The sequence below is a fragment of the Vidua chalybeata genome, chromosome 7 (assembly GCF_026979565.1).
Source record: "Vidua chalybeata isolate OUT-0048 chromosome 7, bVidCha1 merged haplotype, whole genome shotgun sequence".
In the NCBI taxonomy this organism is placed as follows: Eukaryota; Metazoa; Chordata; class Aves; order Passeriformes; family Viduidae; genus Vidua; species Vidua chalybeata.
Window position 1 is genome coordinate 16204882 of NC_071536.1, and position 15660 is coordinate 16220541.

The following is a 15660-nucleotide window of genomic DNA, read 5'->3' on the forward strand; positions in this document are numbered from 1 at the left end:
AATTAATCAGATAAGGCACACAATTAAAGTGCATCTTGTGGGTAATATGTGTATTTTTCACCATTTGAGATCATGAGCTATTTCTCCTCCATTATGAATTTTGCAGATAATTATCTCTACTATGAGATAGTGGCCTGTTAGGTTGCCTGAGGAGCAAGGCATGACCTTTTGTCTCCTGACCTACTTTTGTGGAAAGTGAGAGGTAACAGCAGGAAAGAAAGGCAGAGAAGATCCCTAAAAAAATAAAGAATGCAAAGTTTTTACATTAAAAAGTAAATGAAATGTCATACTTGTTAATACTAATCTCCCTTACCATCTCACATATGTTTGAAAAAACCCAGAACATTTAGCCAGGAGAGGTAGGGAGTCATAAGGCAAAGCTACATCTAGGCATGCTGAGATACAGCAAGCTAGACCTGCAGGCTAACATACAGTCAGAAACAGCCTCTCAACACAATTATCATTAGCTGTGTTCATAACATCTCAAAATATTTTATTGAATCCTCTTTCCATTTTTTCCAGTTGAACCTACCATGGACCTAAGTGCATTTAAAGATGGGCTGGAAGTTATTGTACCAGAGCCAATCAAGATCCGTGTTCCCATCACTGGGTACCCTGTGCCAACTGCCACATGGTCTTTTGGTGACCAAGCCTTAGAAGAGGGTGATCGCGTAAAAATGAAGACCACTGCCTCCTTTGCAGAACTTGTAATTACTCCGAGTGAGCGCCCAGACAAGGGAATGTATTACTTAACATTAGAAAACCCTGTGTCATCTGTTTCAGGAGAAATTAATGTTAATGTCATTGGTAAGTGAACATGTATATATTTTAGCAGTAACATTCTGTATTTGTCTTGTTAAAACCTAATTCGTTTAATAATGTGTAATCTCATAACATATTAAAGTATATTAAAAGTATATTAAAGTATATTAAAATATAACTAAAAACTAGAAATCCCTCCTCAAAAAACCTCTTTTCTAGTTTTCAATATGTAACTTCGCTGTTTAAAGAGGAATGACTTAACAAGACTAAGTCTTCTGGTACACACATTACATAGAGATCATCTACGAAACACCAATTACAAAATAATACAATTTCTGTGACTTCTAGCTTGTCCGAGTGCACCGAGAGAACTCAATGTTTTAGAAGTACTCAAGAGTACAGTGCAGCTCGCATGGGAGCCTCCAGAAGATGATGGTGGAAGTCCAGTTACTGGCTATATAATTGAAAAACGTGAAGTAAGCCGGAAAACGTGGAGCAAAGTAAGTTTATTCTTTCTCATTTAAATTTCTATATTATTTTCACATATGCTATTGAAATTTTGTCTTATTTTTGTAATCACTCTTTGGAAATAAATTTAAAAAACCCATTGGAACTTTTTTTCTCTTTAGGTTACGGATCATATTGTTGACCAAGAGTTCACTGTACCTGACCTTGTCCAAGGGAAAGAATATTTATTCAGAGTTTTTGCATGCAATAAATGTGGCCCTGGAGAACCTGCATATATTGATGAACCTGTAAATATGTCAATACCAGCAAGTAAGAATAGTTGAAATTTTGCTGATTTTCTTAAAAGTAAGATATAAAAATTGTATGTCTTCCTTAGACTGGTTTCTAAGACCCCATATCTTTTTAATTTTTAATAGCGGTGCCTGACCCACCAGAAAATGTTAAATGGAGAAATCCAACATCAAAAGGAATCTTCCTAACATGGGAGCCTCCCAAATATGATGGTGGTGCACGCATTAAGGGTTATCTGGTAGAAAAATCCCAGCGTGGCACAGACAAATGGGAGATATGTGGGGAGCCTGTTATTGAAACAAAGTAAGTAAATCAACACAGTAGATAAATCCTCTTAACTAATTATGCCATCCTCACCTCTCCAAATATTTAATTTTTTTTCCTTTTTTTTTGACAGAATGGAAGTAACAAAGCTCAAGGAAGGAGAGTGGTATGCTTATCGGGTTAAGGCTTTGAACAGAATGGGAGCGAGTAGGCCAAGTAAGCCAACTGATGATATTCAGGCCATTGATGCAAAAGGTAACTACTTCACTTGCTAAATTGCCATAGCTGCTTTATTTTTACCAGTCTCTGAAATACTGTTTCTCTAACAACATTTTCATTCTCTCCTAAATCAGAGGCTCCAGAAATTTTCTTAGATGTGAAGCTTCTTGCTGGACTTACTGTGAAAGCCGGAACTAAAATTGAGCTGCCAGCTAAAGTAACTGGAAAGCCTGAGCCCCAGATTACTTGGACCAAGGCTGACAAAATTTTGAGACCTGACAACAGAATCACCATTGAAAGCCAGCCTAATCATTCTACAGTCACTATTACAGACAGCAAGAGGAGTGACAGTGGAACCTATATTATAGAAGCTGTAAATTCCAGTGGACGTGCTACTGCTGTTGTTGAAGTTAATGTTCTTGGTATGCATGTACTTTATGTTATTTATATAAATCATTAGTAATGTACCAAGGTATGCAAGTGGAAAATTAACATTTACATCTTGTCCTCTACAGATAAACCTGGTCCACCAGCTGCATTTGATGTAACAGAAATCACAAACGAGTCCTGCCTTCTAACCTGGAATCCTCCACGAGATGATGGGGGTTCTAAAATTACCAACTACGTCCTTGAGAAAAGAGCTACAGACAGTGAAATATGGGACAAGTTGTCATCAACTGTTAAAGATACAAAATTCAGAGCTACCAATTTAACTCCTCATAAAGAATATGTGTTTCGAGTCAGTGCTGAAAATATGTATGGTGTTGGGGAGCCAGCACAGTGTAGCCCCATCATTGCCAAATATTCATTTGGTTAGTTAATTAAATTAATGGCAAATTATTACAGTATTTTAACAGGAAGGGAAAAAAAAAAAAACCCTGACTGACAGTTTTGGTTTTTGTTTGTTTTTTAATTAATTTATACAGATCCGCCAGGCCCTCCAACAGGTCTCAAGCCCACAGAGGTCACCAAAGATTCAGTCACTTTAACGTGGAATGAACCAGATGAAGATGGTGGCAGCCCCATAACTGGCTACTGGGTTGAAAGATATGATCCTGAGCAGGATAAATGGATAAAATGCAACAAAATGCCAGTGAAAGATACAACATTCAAGTAAGACTATACTCACTTTAGGGTGAAGTTGGTTACAGAGACATAAAAATGTAACAGTAGCTTTTAAAATAAGTTTTACTTTGTTTTTATTTTTTCCTAGTTTCCATAAGTTTTGATCTAACTACCCCTGGCAACTTACTTTTTAAATTAATAAGGGGTATCTTTACAGAAGAATTTTTCATCTTGTTTTTCTTTTAAATGTTATGCTCAATAATTCCTGTGCTTAATAATTCCATAAGATATTCTAAAATGGCAGAGACATGGCCATCCCAAGTATCAATTTACCAAAATCCTTAGGTTTTTTTCCTCCTGATACTCTTATTAATTAAAAACCATGGAGCATGCAAAAATACAAGATGGTTCTCAAAACATTCATTTTTGTCATGGTGTACCATTTTAGTGTTGATAATGTGTTGACATCATTAGCAGTAGTTTGGGTATTTTCAGATTTTCCAAGTTATCTGTGGTATGAAGAGTGGAGACAATAATGTTTTAGAAATTAATTAATGCCTAGTTTGGTTTAATCAAACTTAATTTTTATTTCCAGAGTTAAAGGTCTTACAAATAAGAAGAAATATAAGTTCCGTGTCTTGGCAGAGAATCTTGCAGGACCTGGAAAACCAAGCAGGGAAACAGAGCCAATCTTAGTGAAAGATCCAATCGGTACAATAAACACATTTTTTAATGGTTTCTTAGCAACAATAACAAAAAAAATGTTTTTAATTGCATAATTAATATTGGACTCTTGTCTAGATCCACCATGGCCTCCTGGAAAGCCAACTGTGAAAGATATTGGCAAGACATTCCTTACCCTGAACTGGACAAAGCCAGAACATGATGGAGGGGCAAAAATTGAATCTTATGTCATTGAGCTGTTAAAGACTGGAACAGATGAATGGGTGAGAGTGGCTGAAGGAGTTCCAACAACTGAACACTTCCTCAAAGATCTTATGGAGAAACAAGAATATTCATTCCGTGTGAGAGCTGTGAACAAGGCTGGTGAGAGTGAGCCCAGTGAACCCAGTGACCCTGTGCTGTGCAAGGAGAGGCTCTGTGAGTACTGAACGTGCTGCTACTGCAAATATACTGTCTCTGACTTCTAAAAAGCCCCATGTCTGCCTGTCTTTGTAGGTACTAAATGAACTCTTGGAAAGCTTAGGAAATACTAAAATCTGCCCTGCTTTAGTTCAGGAAATACAAAGTTTTAATAGTTTTGGTGTATTCCCTGTCTTCTATGGTCTTTCATGGGAATTGCAACATCCTGGTTTACTTTTCCTATCTTGCAGATCCTCCTTCACCACCCCGATGGCTTGAAGTTATTAATATTACTAAAAATACAGCAGATCTTAAATGGACAGTACCAGAAAAAGATGGGGGTTCCCCAATTACCAACTACATTGTTGAGAAAAGAGATGTAAGGCGGAAAGGTTGGCAGACAGTTGATACAACAGTAAAAGATACCAAGTACACAGTAAGCCCACTGACTGAAGGCTCACTCTACGTGTTCCGTGTGGCTGCTGAAAATGCCATTGGACAGAGTGACTACTGTGAAATTGAAGATTCAGTGCTTGCTAAAGATACTTTCAGTAAGTTTCAATTAACTTCCTGAGTGACCAGTAGCTCACATGTCATGAATTCATAGTCTTCTAATATGTGCCTTTTTTATTTTACCTTAGCAACCCCTGGGCCTCCATATGCCCTTACAATAGTTGAAGTGAAAAAAGGCCATGTTGATTTGAAATGGGAACCACCTAAGAATGATGGTGGCAGACCAATTCAAAGGTAAGGTCATTTTAAGTTTATGTAGGCTCCTGTAGATAAGCATCTTTTAACCAGTGAAGGTGTTTCTCTCAAAATATTTAAATTTTAAATTGAAACATTTTATTTGAAAAATATGTGGATGGATGTAAGAGAAACCATGTGGTCAAACCAGTGATGGGCTTGATTTTAAAATGTAGAAATTATGCAAATAAAATACCTAATGTGCATGAACAGTGAATGTGTGTCAACATCCTCAAAACAGCATATAATAATAAGGAACTGCATAAAAAAATAATATAATGAGACCATATTCTCCAGTTCCTGCAGAATAATAGCCACATCTAGCACATAGTATGCTCGCATTTTCCTTCTGCCTTTGTCATTCAAACTGTATACACTCAGCTAAAATTAATCTTTTCAGTTCATTTTCTTCTTTATAACGCTTTTCAAACAGACTGTTTTACTCCTTCCCAATCACAGAAAGCACATCTTAAACCAACAAACAACTACAGAGATCTGCCTGAAGAAACAGAAGTCACTCAATTTGCATTAGTTTTCCATAGCCTGTCCTAAGCAGAATTTTGACAGCCAAGTAATAGTATCTTTAAATATTCTCAATGGACTGACCACTGAGATCCAAACTAGGAAAGATACAAGTGTAGCTTGGAAGTTCTTTTGCCTCTGCAGCTCTCTACAACCTGAGAACACAGTTCAGTTCACTTCTAAAACACAGAACAAAGTTCAAGAATTGACGCTCAGACCTAGGTCTGTCAGTGATGTCAGTAATATTAGGGCTGAGACCTGCTAGGACTAATTGGCTAAAGTGTGAAGAAAAGTTCATTGACTCTATTATCCATTATTCTCTTTACTTTTCCACTGTCTAAACTATTCTTTTCATCTATTTTCTTGAAGAAGTCTAAAGTGTTTCTATTTCAAGTGCCTCATAGTATTTTCCCTAATCTCTTCAGATATGTTATTGAAAAGAAAGAAAAGCTAGCTACTCGCTGGGTAAAAGCTGGGAAGACAGCTGGTCCAGATTGCAATTTCAGAGTGACAGATGTCATTGAAGGTACAGATGTACAGTTCCAGGTTCGTGCAGAAAATGAAGCTGGATGTGGTCATCCCAGTGAACCGACTGACCTCGTTCATATTGAAGATCCAACAAGTAAGTAGAATAATACAGTATATGAATTTTAGAAGCAGTGTACTGTTCCAGCATGAAAATCACACAATACTTTTCCATTTCTGCAGGCCCTCCTTCACCTCCTCAGGATTTACATGTCACAGATGCAGGCCGAAAGCACATTTGCATTGCATGGAAACCTCCTGCGAAGAATGGTGGAAGTCCTATTATTGGATACAATGTTGAGATGTGTGAAGCAGGAACAGAAAAATGGATGCGAATAAATTCTCGTCCAATTAAAGATCTAAAATGTAAAGTGGATGAGGGTGTTGTTCCAGACAAAGAATATGTGCTGAGGGTCAGAGCTGTCAATGCTGTTGGAGCTAGTGAGCCATCAGACATCTCAGAAAAAGTTGTTGCCAAGGACCCAGACTGTAAGAATAGATTCCTTTATATTTTTTTTTCCAGATCTGCATAACTAAAAAAATAATGGTGTTTGGCAACTTTCTGATAACATTATACTTACCTTTACAGGTAATCCAACCATTGATCTGCAAACTCGTGACATTGTTGTTGTTAAAGGACAGAAACTAAGTATCCCTATACCCTTCAGAGCTGTTCCATCCCCAACTATAACGTGGCACAAAGATGGCAAGGAGTTGAAAGCTGGTGACAGAACAACAATGAAGAGTGACTACACTTCTGCATTGCTTGAAGTGATAGACAGTGTTCATGCTGATGCTGGTGTTTATACTATCACACTGGAGAACAAGCTGGCATCAACAACTGGTTCAGTCAATGTCAAAGTCATAGGTAACTATGTTCTTCCATTCTGAGAAATGTGCTTATCCTCACTTGGGCCCTGCAGCTGACAGAAGAAAGGACTAGAAAGATGCCTTTTCTGCCAGGCGGGCAAATCACTTCAACTCAGACACATATAGATTGATGTTATGAAGTCCCATGAATAAACACTTTACCTCAAGTTGCTCCAACTATTCAGTGACTGCTCAAAGCCCAATTATTTTGAAAAGTTAGTGTATAAATATAAAATTGATTTGAGAATTCTGATTATTTTTCACCTTTGGGAACAGAAATTCATATAGATGCTGTGTAGTCTACATCTGTGGTCTTTGCTTTCTGCAAAGCAAAGAAATGAAATGTAATTTCGTATTTATAAGAATACACTTTCACATCTATTTAATTAACTAATTTTTTCATTCCTATTTAAAACAGGTCCACCTGGACAGTGCAAAGACATTAAGGCAAGCGAAGTAACTAAGAATTCTTGCAAAGTATCCTGGGAGCCTCCAGACTTTGATGGTGGTACTCCTATTTTGCATTATGTTCTGGAACGCAGGGAAGCTGGTCGTAAAACATACATCCCAGTCATGTCTGGTGAAAATAAGCTTTCATGGCAAGTCAAAGATCTTATCCCAAACTGTGAATATTACTTCCGTGTCAAAGCTGTCAATAAGATTGGAGGGGGTGATTATCTTGAACTAAGAAACCCAATCATTGCAGAAGACCCAAAACGTAAGTTTGTCTTTCTATTAAATAATCTAAAAAATTGAATTTTAAATAAAATCTTCATACTCTCTTTTCTCATATGATCCCTTTTTTGATCTTCTCTTTCACAGAGCCCCCAGATCCGCCTGTTGACCTTGAAGTCCATAATCCAACATCAAAATCAGTAACTCTTACATGGAAACCACCCCTGTTTGATGGGGGAAGCAAGATTATGGGCTATATAATAGAGAAGCTTGCTAAGGGCAAAGAGAGATGGGAGAGATGCAATGACTATCTGGTACCCTTACTAACTTACACAGTAAAAGGCCTTGAGGAAGGAAAGGAGTATCAGTTCCGTGCTCGTGCTGAGAATGCTGCTGGCATCAGTGAGCCTTCTCGGATTACTCCTTTTGTGAAAGCTGTGGATCCTATTGGTATGAATTGCTCATTAGATCCTTTGTATTAATTGCCATACATCCTCAGATATATTGAAAGATTCTATGCTCTATTTCTCATTCTTTGTTATTACAGAGGCTCCAAAAGTCTTCCTTGCTGCAAACCTACAATCTGGCCTTGAGGTGAAGAGAGGTGATGAGATCATACTTGAGGCACATATTTCAGGGTCACCCTATCCATCTATTACTTGGCTGAGGAATGATGAAGTTGTCAGACCAGAGGATATCAAAAAGAGAGTAACAGCACCTAGAAAGAAGAAAGGTGAAGCTGAGGAAGAGAAACCTTTCCAGCTTTCACTGCCAGAACGTATGAGTGTTGACAACCACAAGGAAGGAGAGTCCATACTATCAGTTCGTGACTCCATTAGAGCTGACCATGGCACATTTACAATTAAAGTAGAAAATGATCATGGAGTTGCAAAAGCCTCATGTGAAGTCAATGTGTTGGGTATGTAAAGAATGTCCTCAAAACACCTAGTTGTTCAGAGTATTTTAGGTAAAAATGCACAAGTTGAGGACTCATAATTTTTCTTGGTTTCTTAACAGATACACCTGGGCCACCAGTCAACTTTGTATTTGAAGATTTGAGGAAAAATTCTGTCCTTTGCAAGTGGGAGCCTCCCCTTGATGATGGTGGAAGTGAAATCCTAAACTATGTACTGGAAAAGAAAGACAATACAAAAGCTGAAATGGGCTGGGTCACTGTCAGTTCAACACTCAGGCATTGCAAATTCCATGTAACAAAACTGATTGAAGGAAAAGAGTATCTATTCCGTGTATTTGCTGAAAATAGAGTTGGAGCAGGACCACCATGTGTTTCAAAACCAATGACAGCTAAAGATCCTTTCTGTAAGTTGTAATTTTGAAAAACAACCTTTTCAGAAAACAAAATGTGAAACTATAACAGACTGTTAGAATACTCAATTTTATCTATGTGAATGTTCTCAGAAGAAACTTAAGCTACACATTTTAAGCCATTGAAATACAGGGAACTATCAAAAGTACTCTGATTTTAATCGTAAATGTGTAAGAATGATCATCACTGTCATAAAACTTTAACTTTAAAACACTTAACAATAGTGACATTCTCTGTGCTTCATAGGCTAGTAGTCTTACCAAAAAAGAGAACCATTGCAAATTTGCTTACTGATCACTGTTAGGAATCAAAGGTTCTAAGACAGCAGAAAAACTATGCAATAAAATGAGTAATTTCTTATATCTTAGTTCTCTCTTAGCTTTGAGTAAGCTCTGAAGAGACAGCAATGATGACAAAACCACCTTTTTGTTTTTCAGCTCCACCAGATGCACCTAATAAGCCTGATGTGGAAGATGTAACCAGCAACAGTATGCTGGTTAAGTGGAATGAACCGAAAGATAATGGCAGCCCTATCATAGGATACTGGATTGAAAAACGTGAAATCAATAGTACTCATTGGGCTCGGGTCAACAGGAACCTTGTGAATGCTCTGGAAATAAAAGTTGAAGGCCTGTTGGAAGGTTTAACTTACATCTTCAGAGTGTGTGCTGAAAATGCAGCTGGCCCCGGTAAATTTAGTCCACCATCAGATCCAAAAACTGCACAGGACCCAATAAGTAAGTGGCTTAGCAGAAGCTAATAGCAGACAGTTGACAAACTCTAGGATTAATAGCCTTTAACTTTGATTTACACTTATTTGTTTGTTTATTTATTTATTTATTTATTTATAGTGCCACCTGGTCCTCCAATTCCAAGGATTGCTGACACAAGTGCAACTTCCATCGAGCTAGAATGGAAACCTCCTGTGTATAATGGTGGTGGAGATATCACTGGTTACCATGTGTACAAACAACTGATGGGAGTAAATGAGTGGTCACGCTGTACAGCAAAACCCATTAAGGTCCTGCAGTTTACTGTTGGTGAAGTCAGGGAGGGTGCAGACTATAAACTCCGTGTTACTGCACTCAATGCGGCTGGCGAAGGACCACCTGGGGAAACTGAACCTGCAACAGTTGCAGAACCAAAAGGTATTTCAATTGTATAATTTTTAAGAAATATCCAGCTGATTAGAAGGTTGGTTTGAATCCCTCCCTTTGGCTAATGAACTGTTTCTCTTTCTTCCACAGAGCCTCCCACTGTTGAGCTGGATGTTTCTGTGAAAGCAGGCATTCAGGTCATGGCTGGACAGACTATTAAAATTCCTGCTACTGTGACAGGGCGTCCTGCTCCCACCATTGCATGGGCTGTAGAGGAGGGTGAATTAGACAAAGATCGCGTTGTTATTGAAAATATTGGCACAAAATCTGAGTTAACAATTAAGAATGCATTGAGAAAAGACCATGGAAGATATGTAATTACTGCTACCAATAGCAGTGGTTCAAAATCAGCAGGAACCAGAGTAGAAGTATTTGGTAAGAAAAATATTTTTTTCAAATTAAATGAGCTTTTCTTTTGGTCAGTATAAGCTTTACCTTACTTGTTTGATTTTGTTTTTCAGATGTTCCTGGACCAGTCCTTGACCTAAAGCCAGTGGTCACAAACAGAAAGATGTGTTTGCTTAACTGGTCTGATCCTGAAGATGATGGTGGCAGTGAAATCATAGGCTTCATTGTTGAAAGGAAGGATGCCAAAATGCATACATGGAGACTAGCTGTAGACACAGATAGATCTAAATGTGATATTACAGGTCTAATTGAAGGGCAGGAATATAAATTCCGTGTTAGTGCCAAGAACAAATTTGGTACTGGTCCAGCTGTGGAAATAGGACCCATTCTTGCAGTTGATCCATTAGGTAAGATGACTTATTTTACAGGGTTTTTAAAAGGAAAAAAAAATAATGTCAGATTAATTAGACAAAATTTTTGTCTTTCCCTCTATACATAAAGTGTGTTTATTTTTCAACTACATGGATAGGCATCTTCCTTAGCTTCATTACTTCAGTCATGTTTCTGAATCAGTTCTCTGAAGCTAGTGAGGTTCTTTGCATAGCAAAATACTGGTGCCTACTGAGACACTTAATACCTTTTTCTCCACATACATGAGAAAATTTATACGAGCTGTAATCATACTCTGATTCTTTGCATGTAAAAATTATGGTTTTAAAGGGACAGAGCTACTGCATTCTTATGATTTAAAATTCTCTGATGTTTTACTTTTTTCTTACTGTAATTTATCTGTGTTAATAGGTCCACCAACAGCACCTGAGAGGTTCATGTACACAGAGAGGACGAAGTCATCCATTACACTTGACTGGAAGCCTCCACGCAGTGATGGTGGTAGTCCCATCTTAGGATATATTGTTGAAAAGAGGAGACATGATTCAAAAGATTATGAAAGAGTTAATGCAAGGCTCTGTCCAAAAACATCTCTTCTCGTTGAAAAACTCGATGAACTTCATATGTACGAATTTCGCGTGAAAGCTGTCAATGAGATTGGCGAAAGTGAGCCATCACTGCCCCTCAATGTAGTTATACAAGATGATGAAGGTATATCGACTTTAAAGAAATCTATATAAATATCTTTAGGGCACTTCAAGGCACTTTCTCTGTTTCATCACCATCTTCACTCTGTCTCTTTCCTTCTTTTCAGTGGCTCCAACTGTTACATTGCGTTTGGCTGTGAGAGGAGATACTATCAAAGTCAAGGCAGGAGAACCAGTTAACATTCCTGCTGATGTAACAGGCCTGCCAATGCCGAAGATTGAATGGGACAAAAATGAAGTTTTAATCGACCAAACATCCAATGCACTTAAGATAACCAAGGAAGAAGTATCTAGAACTGAGGCAAAAACCGAACTTATCCTTCCTGCAGCAGTGAGGGATGATAAAGGCACTTACACTGTGAGAGCTTCCAATCGTCTTGGCACTGCATTCCGCAATGTGCATGTCGAAGTGTTTGGTAAGGATGCAGCATTTTATTAAAATGACAGCTAATAAAATGCCTTTGCCTTCTTTTTAATGTAGTTCCATGCTCTATTGCTTTCATACAGATCGTCCTTCTCCACCAAGAAATCTTGCTGTTTCTGATATTAAAGCAGAATCATGCTATTTAACATGGGATGCACCTCTTGATAATGGTGGTAGTGAAATTACCCATTACATTATTGAAAAACGTGATGCTAGTAAGAAGAAATCTGAGTGGGAAGAAGTCTCCAAAGGCGCTGTTGAGAGAAGATTTGGGGTAATTTATAAAATGTCTTTATTACATACTTTGGTATGCATAAAAAAATAACAGTATTACATATTTAATGGAAACTGCTACTTGCATAGATATCTGTGCTCATGCTCCAATTAGACTCCAGAAATACTGGATGAATGTTTCCCGTCCATGTATCTGTGTTATCCCTCATGGGACGAAACAAAAGAAATTGTTCACTTTTGCTACTTAACCTCAGCTGAGCTAGAGAGATGACACCTTCCTTTCCATTTTCCAGAATTATTCATTTTTTTACTAACTGCAAGACCAAACATAATGGTATTTTTTATTTATGTTCAATCCCATGCACATGAAATAAGAGTATCCTTAGGACATGACATAGAACTGTGTATTACATAAACATAGGTATATCAGTCAGATTGCAAGACAGAATTTAAAGCAAAACTTCTGTTTAACTCCAAATAAGTTGATTGTGAAATCTGTATTGATTTAAATCCTCTTTTTCAGGTATGGAATCTTGCAACAAATGAAAAATACCAATTTAGGGTCCGGGCTGTAAACAAATATGGAATAAGTGATGAATGCCTCTCAGAAAAAGTTGTTATTAAGGATCCCTATGGTCTTCCTGGACCTCCTGGAAAGCCAAAAGTTTTGGATCGCACCAGATCATCTATGCTGGTGACTTGGGAGCCTCCTTTGGACAATGGTGGCAGTCCAATAACTGGCTATTGGTTGGAGAAGAGAGAGGTGGGAGGTGTCTATTGGACACGTGTCAACAGAGCTCCAGTAACAAAACCATCAGTAAAAGGTCTAGAGCACAATGTGCTTCGTTTGGCTGAAGGTGTTGAATACCAGTTTAGAGTTATGGCTGAAAATCTTGCTGGAATTGGCCCTCCCAGTGAACCATCAGATCCAGCTTTGGCAGCAGATCCTATATGTAAGTATATTATTTGTATGACTGTGTTAGAGGACTGTATCACAGCAGAACAAAAAATGTGTTACTGTTACTTTTTAAAAATTTATTAATGAAAAATATTATTAATTATTAATAATATTAATAATTTACTAACATTAATCAAAGGCTTTGTTTGCATTAAACCTAACAGAATATATTGACACAAAGTTTCTAATTTTAAAATTTTAAAAATAATTAGCTTTAATTTTAATTTTTTACCTCTTTTATGTACTTAATACTGTGATAACACCAATGTAGGCATTGCGAAATAAAGTTTAGTTCAGAATCATATTTTTATACTATTGTTTTAATTTATTGTTAAACAGTTCAATCTTTATGCCTTGTACCTTAAGTATCCCTTGCTAACATAGGGAATATATGTAATTCGTATGCACATTCTAGGATTTACACTCCAAATACAGGTAAAGAAATTAAAACACTTGCATTCTTCTAGAAACCTATCTAGAATAATACAGGAAGCCACTAACACTCAGGTAATTTTTACTTGCTCTTGTTTTACCAGTTGTGCCAGGTCCACCATCATGCCCAGAGGTCAAAGACAAAACTAAATCATCTGTAGCACTTGCATGGAAGCCTCCTCAAAAGGATGGTGGGAGTCCTATAAAAGGATATATTGTTGAAATGCAAGATGAAGGTAGTACTGATTGGAAGAAGGTGAATGAAGGAGACAAACTCTTTCCTACTTGCGAATGTGTTATTCCCAACTTGAAAGAGCTTAGAAAGTACCGATTTAGGGTGAAAGCTGTAAATGCTGCTGGAGAATCAGAACCAAGTCCTGCAACATCAGAGATACCTGTCCAAGATATTCTAGGTAAGAGTTCTGAGAACTGATTTAGGTATTTGTATGTAAATGCCACTTACTGCTATGAATGTTCAAAAAGGATGCCAAGCAAGCCAAAGTCAAAACAGAGTAAACAATTTGACAAGAATGTAGCAAAAGACTGACACACATCTTTAAATGTTTCATTATTATGTCCATTGCCAGGGAATGCTCCATCAGGAAACTGATGAGCACCTACAGACATACTAATGAAATACTGCTAATTTTATGAAAAAATTTACAGCAACAAGTTTTTCTATTTGTATACTTCCCAGTTTCCTTTTTGTACATCCAACCTTTCTCACATGAACATGCATTCCACATGTTTCTGGGGGATTTCAGCTCAGTGATGATAGAATTTTGCTTTCAGTAGTTTTTAACATTTCTATATTTAAATATTTTTGCAGAGGAACCAGAAATCTTCCTTGATCTTGGGGCACAGGATTTGCTCTCTTGTCGTGCTGGCACAACAATTAAAATCCCAGCTGTTATCAAGGGTCGTCCAGTTCCAAAAACATTCTGGGAGTATGAAGGAAAAGCAAAAACAGCAGCAAAGGTTAGTAAAAGTAATAGGCATTTTTTCTACACCTGTTTCTAGGCATTTAAGCCTATTCTCTTTTACATTTATATTATTTCCATTTGTTTATAGGAGGGAGGTCATAATGTACCTGAAGAAGCTCAGGTAAAGCAAGCAGTTTTTTAAACCTAGTATTGTTGAATTTTTGAAACATAAATATTCAAGGTTGCTCTATAACTTCTTTTTGTTCTTATAATATGCAGGTGGAAGCAACTGATACACGTTCAGCGATTATCATCCCTGAGTGCAACAGAAGTCACTCTGGACGATACAGTATTACAGCAAAGAATAAAGCAGGACAAAAGACAGTACATGTCAGAGTCAATGTGCTTGGTATGGCTTGCATATATTGAAGTATCCAAATGTTACGGTTTAGTCTTATTTTTCTGCATACTTACGTAAAATTGTGTCTGTTGTGCTTTTATCTTAACAGATGTCCCTGGTCCACCAAAAGACTTAAAAGTAAGTGATGTCACAAGAGGTAGCTGTAAACTCTCATGGAAGATGCCAGATGATGATGGTGGAGATAGAATCAGAGGCTATGTTATAGAGAAGAGAAATATTGATGGGAAGGCCTGGACTAAAGTCAATCCAAACTGTGGCAGTACTTCCTTTGTGGTACCTGATCTCATAACTGGCCAAGAGTATTTCTTCCGGGTACGTGCAGAAAACCGTTTTGGAGTTGGCCCTCCTGCAGAAACCATCCAGCGGACCACAGCCAGGGATCCAATCCGTAAGTAAAATCCTTTAAACAAATCCTTTAAAACCACATGGTACTGTATAGTGGATTTATTCACTCTTCTGTTTTGGTTGTGAAGATCCTCCTGATCCGCCTATTAAACTGAGGATCGGCCTTGTAACCAAGAACACAGTAAGCCTGACATGGAAACCACCAAAGAATGATGGTGGAGCTCCTGTTACACATTATAATGTTGAATGTCTCCGTTGGGATCGTACTGGAGAAGTGAAAGAGTCTTGGAAGCAATGCAACAGACGTGATGTGGAAGAAACAAAGTTTACTGTTGAGGATCTTGTAGAAGGTGGAGAATACGAATTCAGAGTTAAAGCTGTAAATATAGCAGGTCCTAGCAGACCTTCAGCCACTGTTGGCCCACTTGTTGTCAAAGACCAGACATGTAAGTAGTGATACTAGTAAATACAAATTCCATTTTAAAATTGTGAAGTATTTTTGT

At 37.6% G+C, this 15660-nt stretch overlaps 1 protein-coding gene across 1 annotated transcript in view; it reads left to right on the top strand.

The window, feature by feature from the left end:
• TTN (titin) overlaps nt 1-15660 on the top strand; it is a 236396-nt gene that overhangs the window by 153157 nt on the left and 67579 nt on the right. Inside the window, exons 201-233 of the mRNA XM_053947624.1 lie at nt 523-807; nt 1111-1262; nt 1392-1539; nt 1647-1824; nt 1919-2040; nt 2139-2426; nt 2520-2816; nt 2931-3117; nt 3665-3780; nt 3871-4170; nt 4404-4703; nt 4794-4899; nt 5847-6043; nt 6130-6435; nt 6536-6814; nt 7235-7534; nt 7639-7941; nt 8039-8410; nt 8509-8811; nt 9256-9555; nt 9670-9966; nt 10066-10350; nt 10437-10730; nt 11125-11424; nt 11528-11836; nt 11928-12118; nt 12602-13031; nt 13573-13881; nt 14298-14446; nt 14540-14572; nt 14671-14800; nt 14901-15200; nt 15286-15603. Of these exons, the coding sequence (XP_053803599.1) occupies nt 523-807; nt 1111-1262; nt 1392-1539; nt 1647-1824; nt 1919-2040; nt 2139-2426; nt 2520-2816; nt 2931-3117; nt 3665-3780; nt 3871-4170; nt 4404-4703; nt 4794-4899; nt 5847-6043; nt 6130-6435; nt 6536-6814; nt 7235-7534; nt 7639-7941; nt 8039-8410; nt 8509-8811; nt 9256-9555; nt 9670-9966; nt 10066-10350; nt 10437-10730; nt 11125-11424; nt 11528-11836; nt 11928-12118; nt 12602-13031; nt 13573-13881; nt 14298-14446; nt 14540-14572; nt 14671-14800; nt 14901-15200; nt 15286-15603 (8184 nt within the window). The remainder of the gene's footprint in view (nt 1-522; nt 808-1110; nt 1263-1391; nt 1540-1646; nt 1825-1918; nt 2041-2138; nt 2427-2519; nt 2817-2930; nt 3118-3664; nt 3781-3870; nt 4171-4403; nt 4704-4793; nt 4900-5846; nt 6044-6129; nt 6436-6535; nt 6815-7234; nt 7535-7638; nt 7942-8038; nt 8411-8508; nt 8812-9255; nt 9556-9669; nt 9967-10065; nt 10351-10436; nt 10731-11124; nt 11425-11527; nt 11837-11927; nt 12119-12601; nt 13032-13572; nt 13882-14297; nt 14447-14539; nt 14573-14670; nt 14801-14900; nt 15201-15285; nt 15604-15660) is intronic.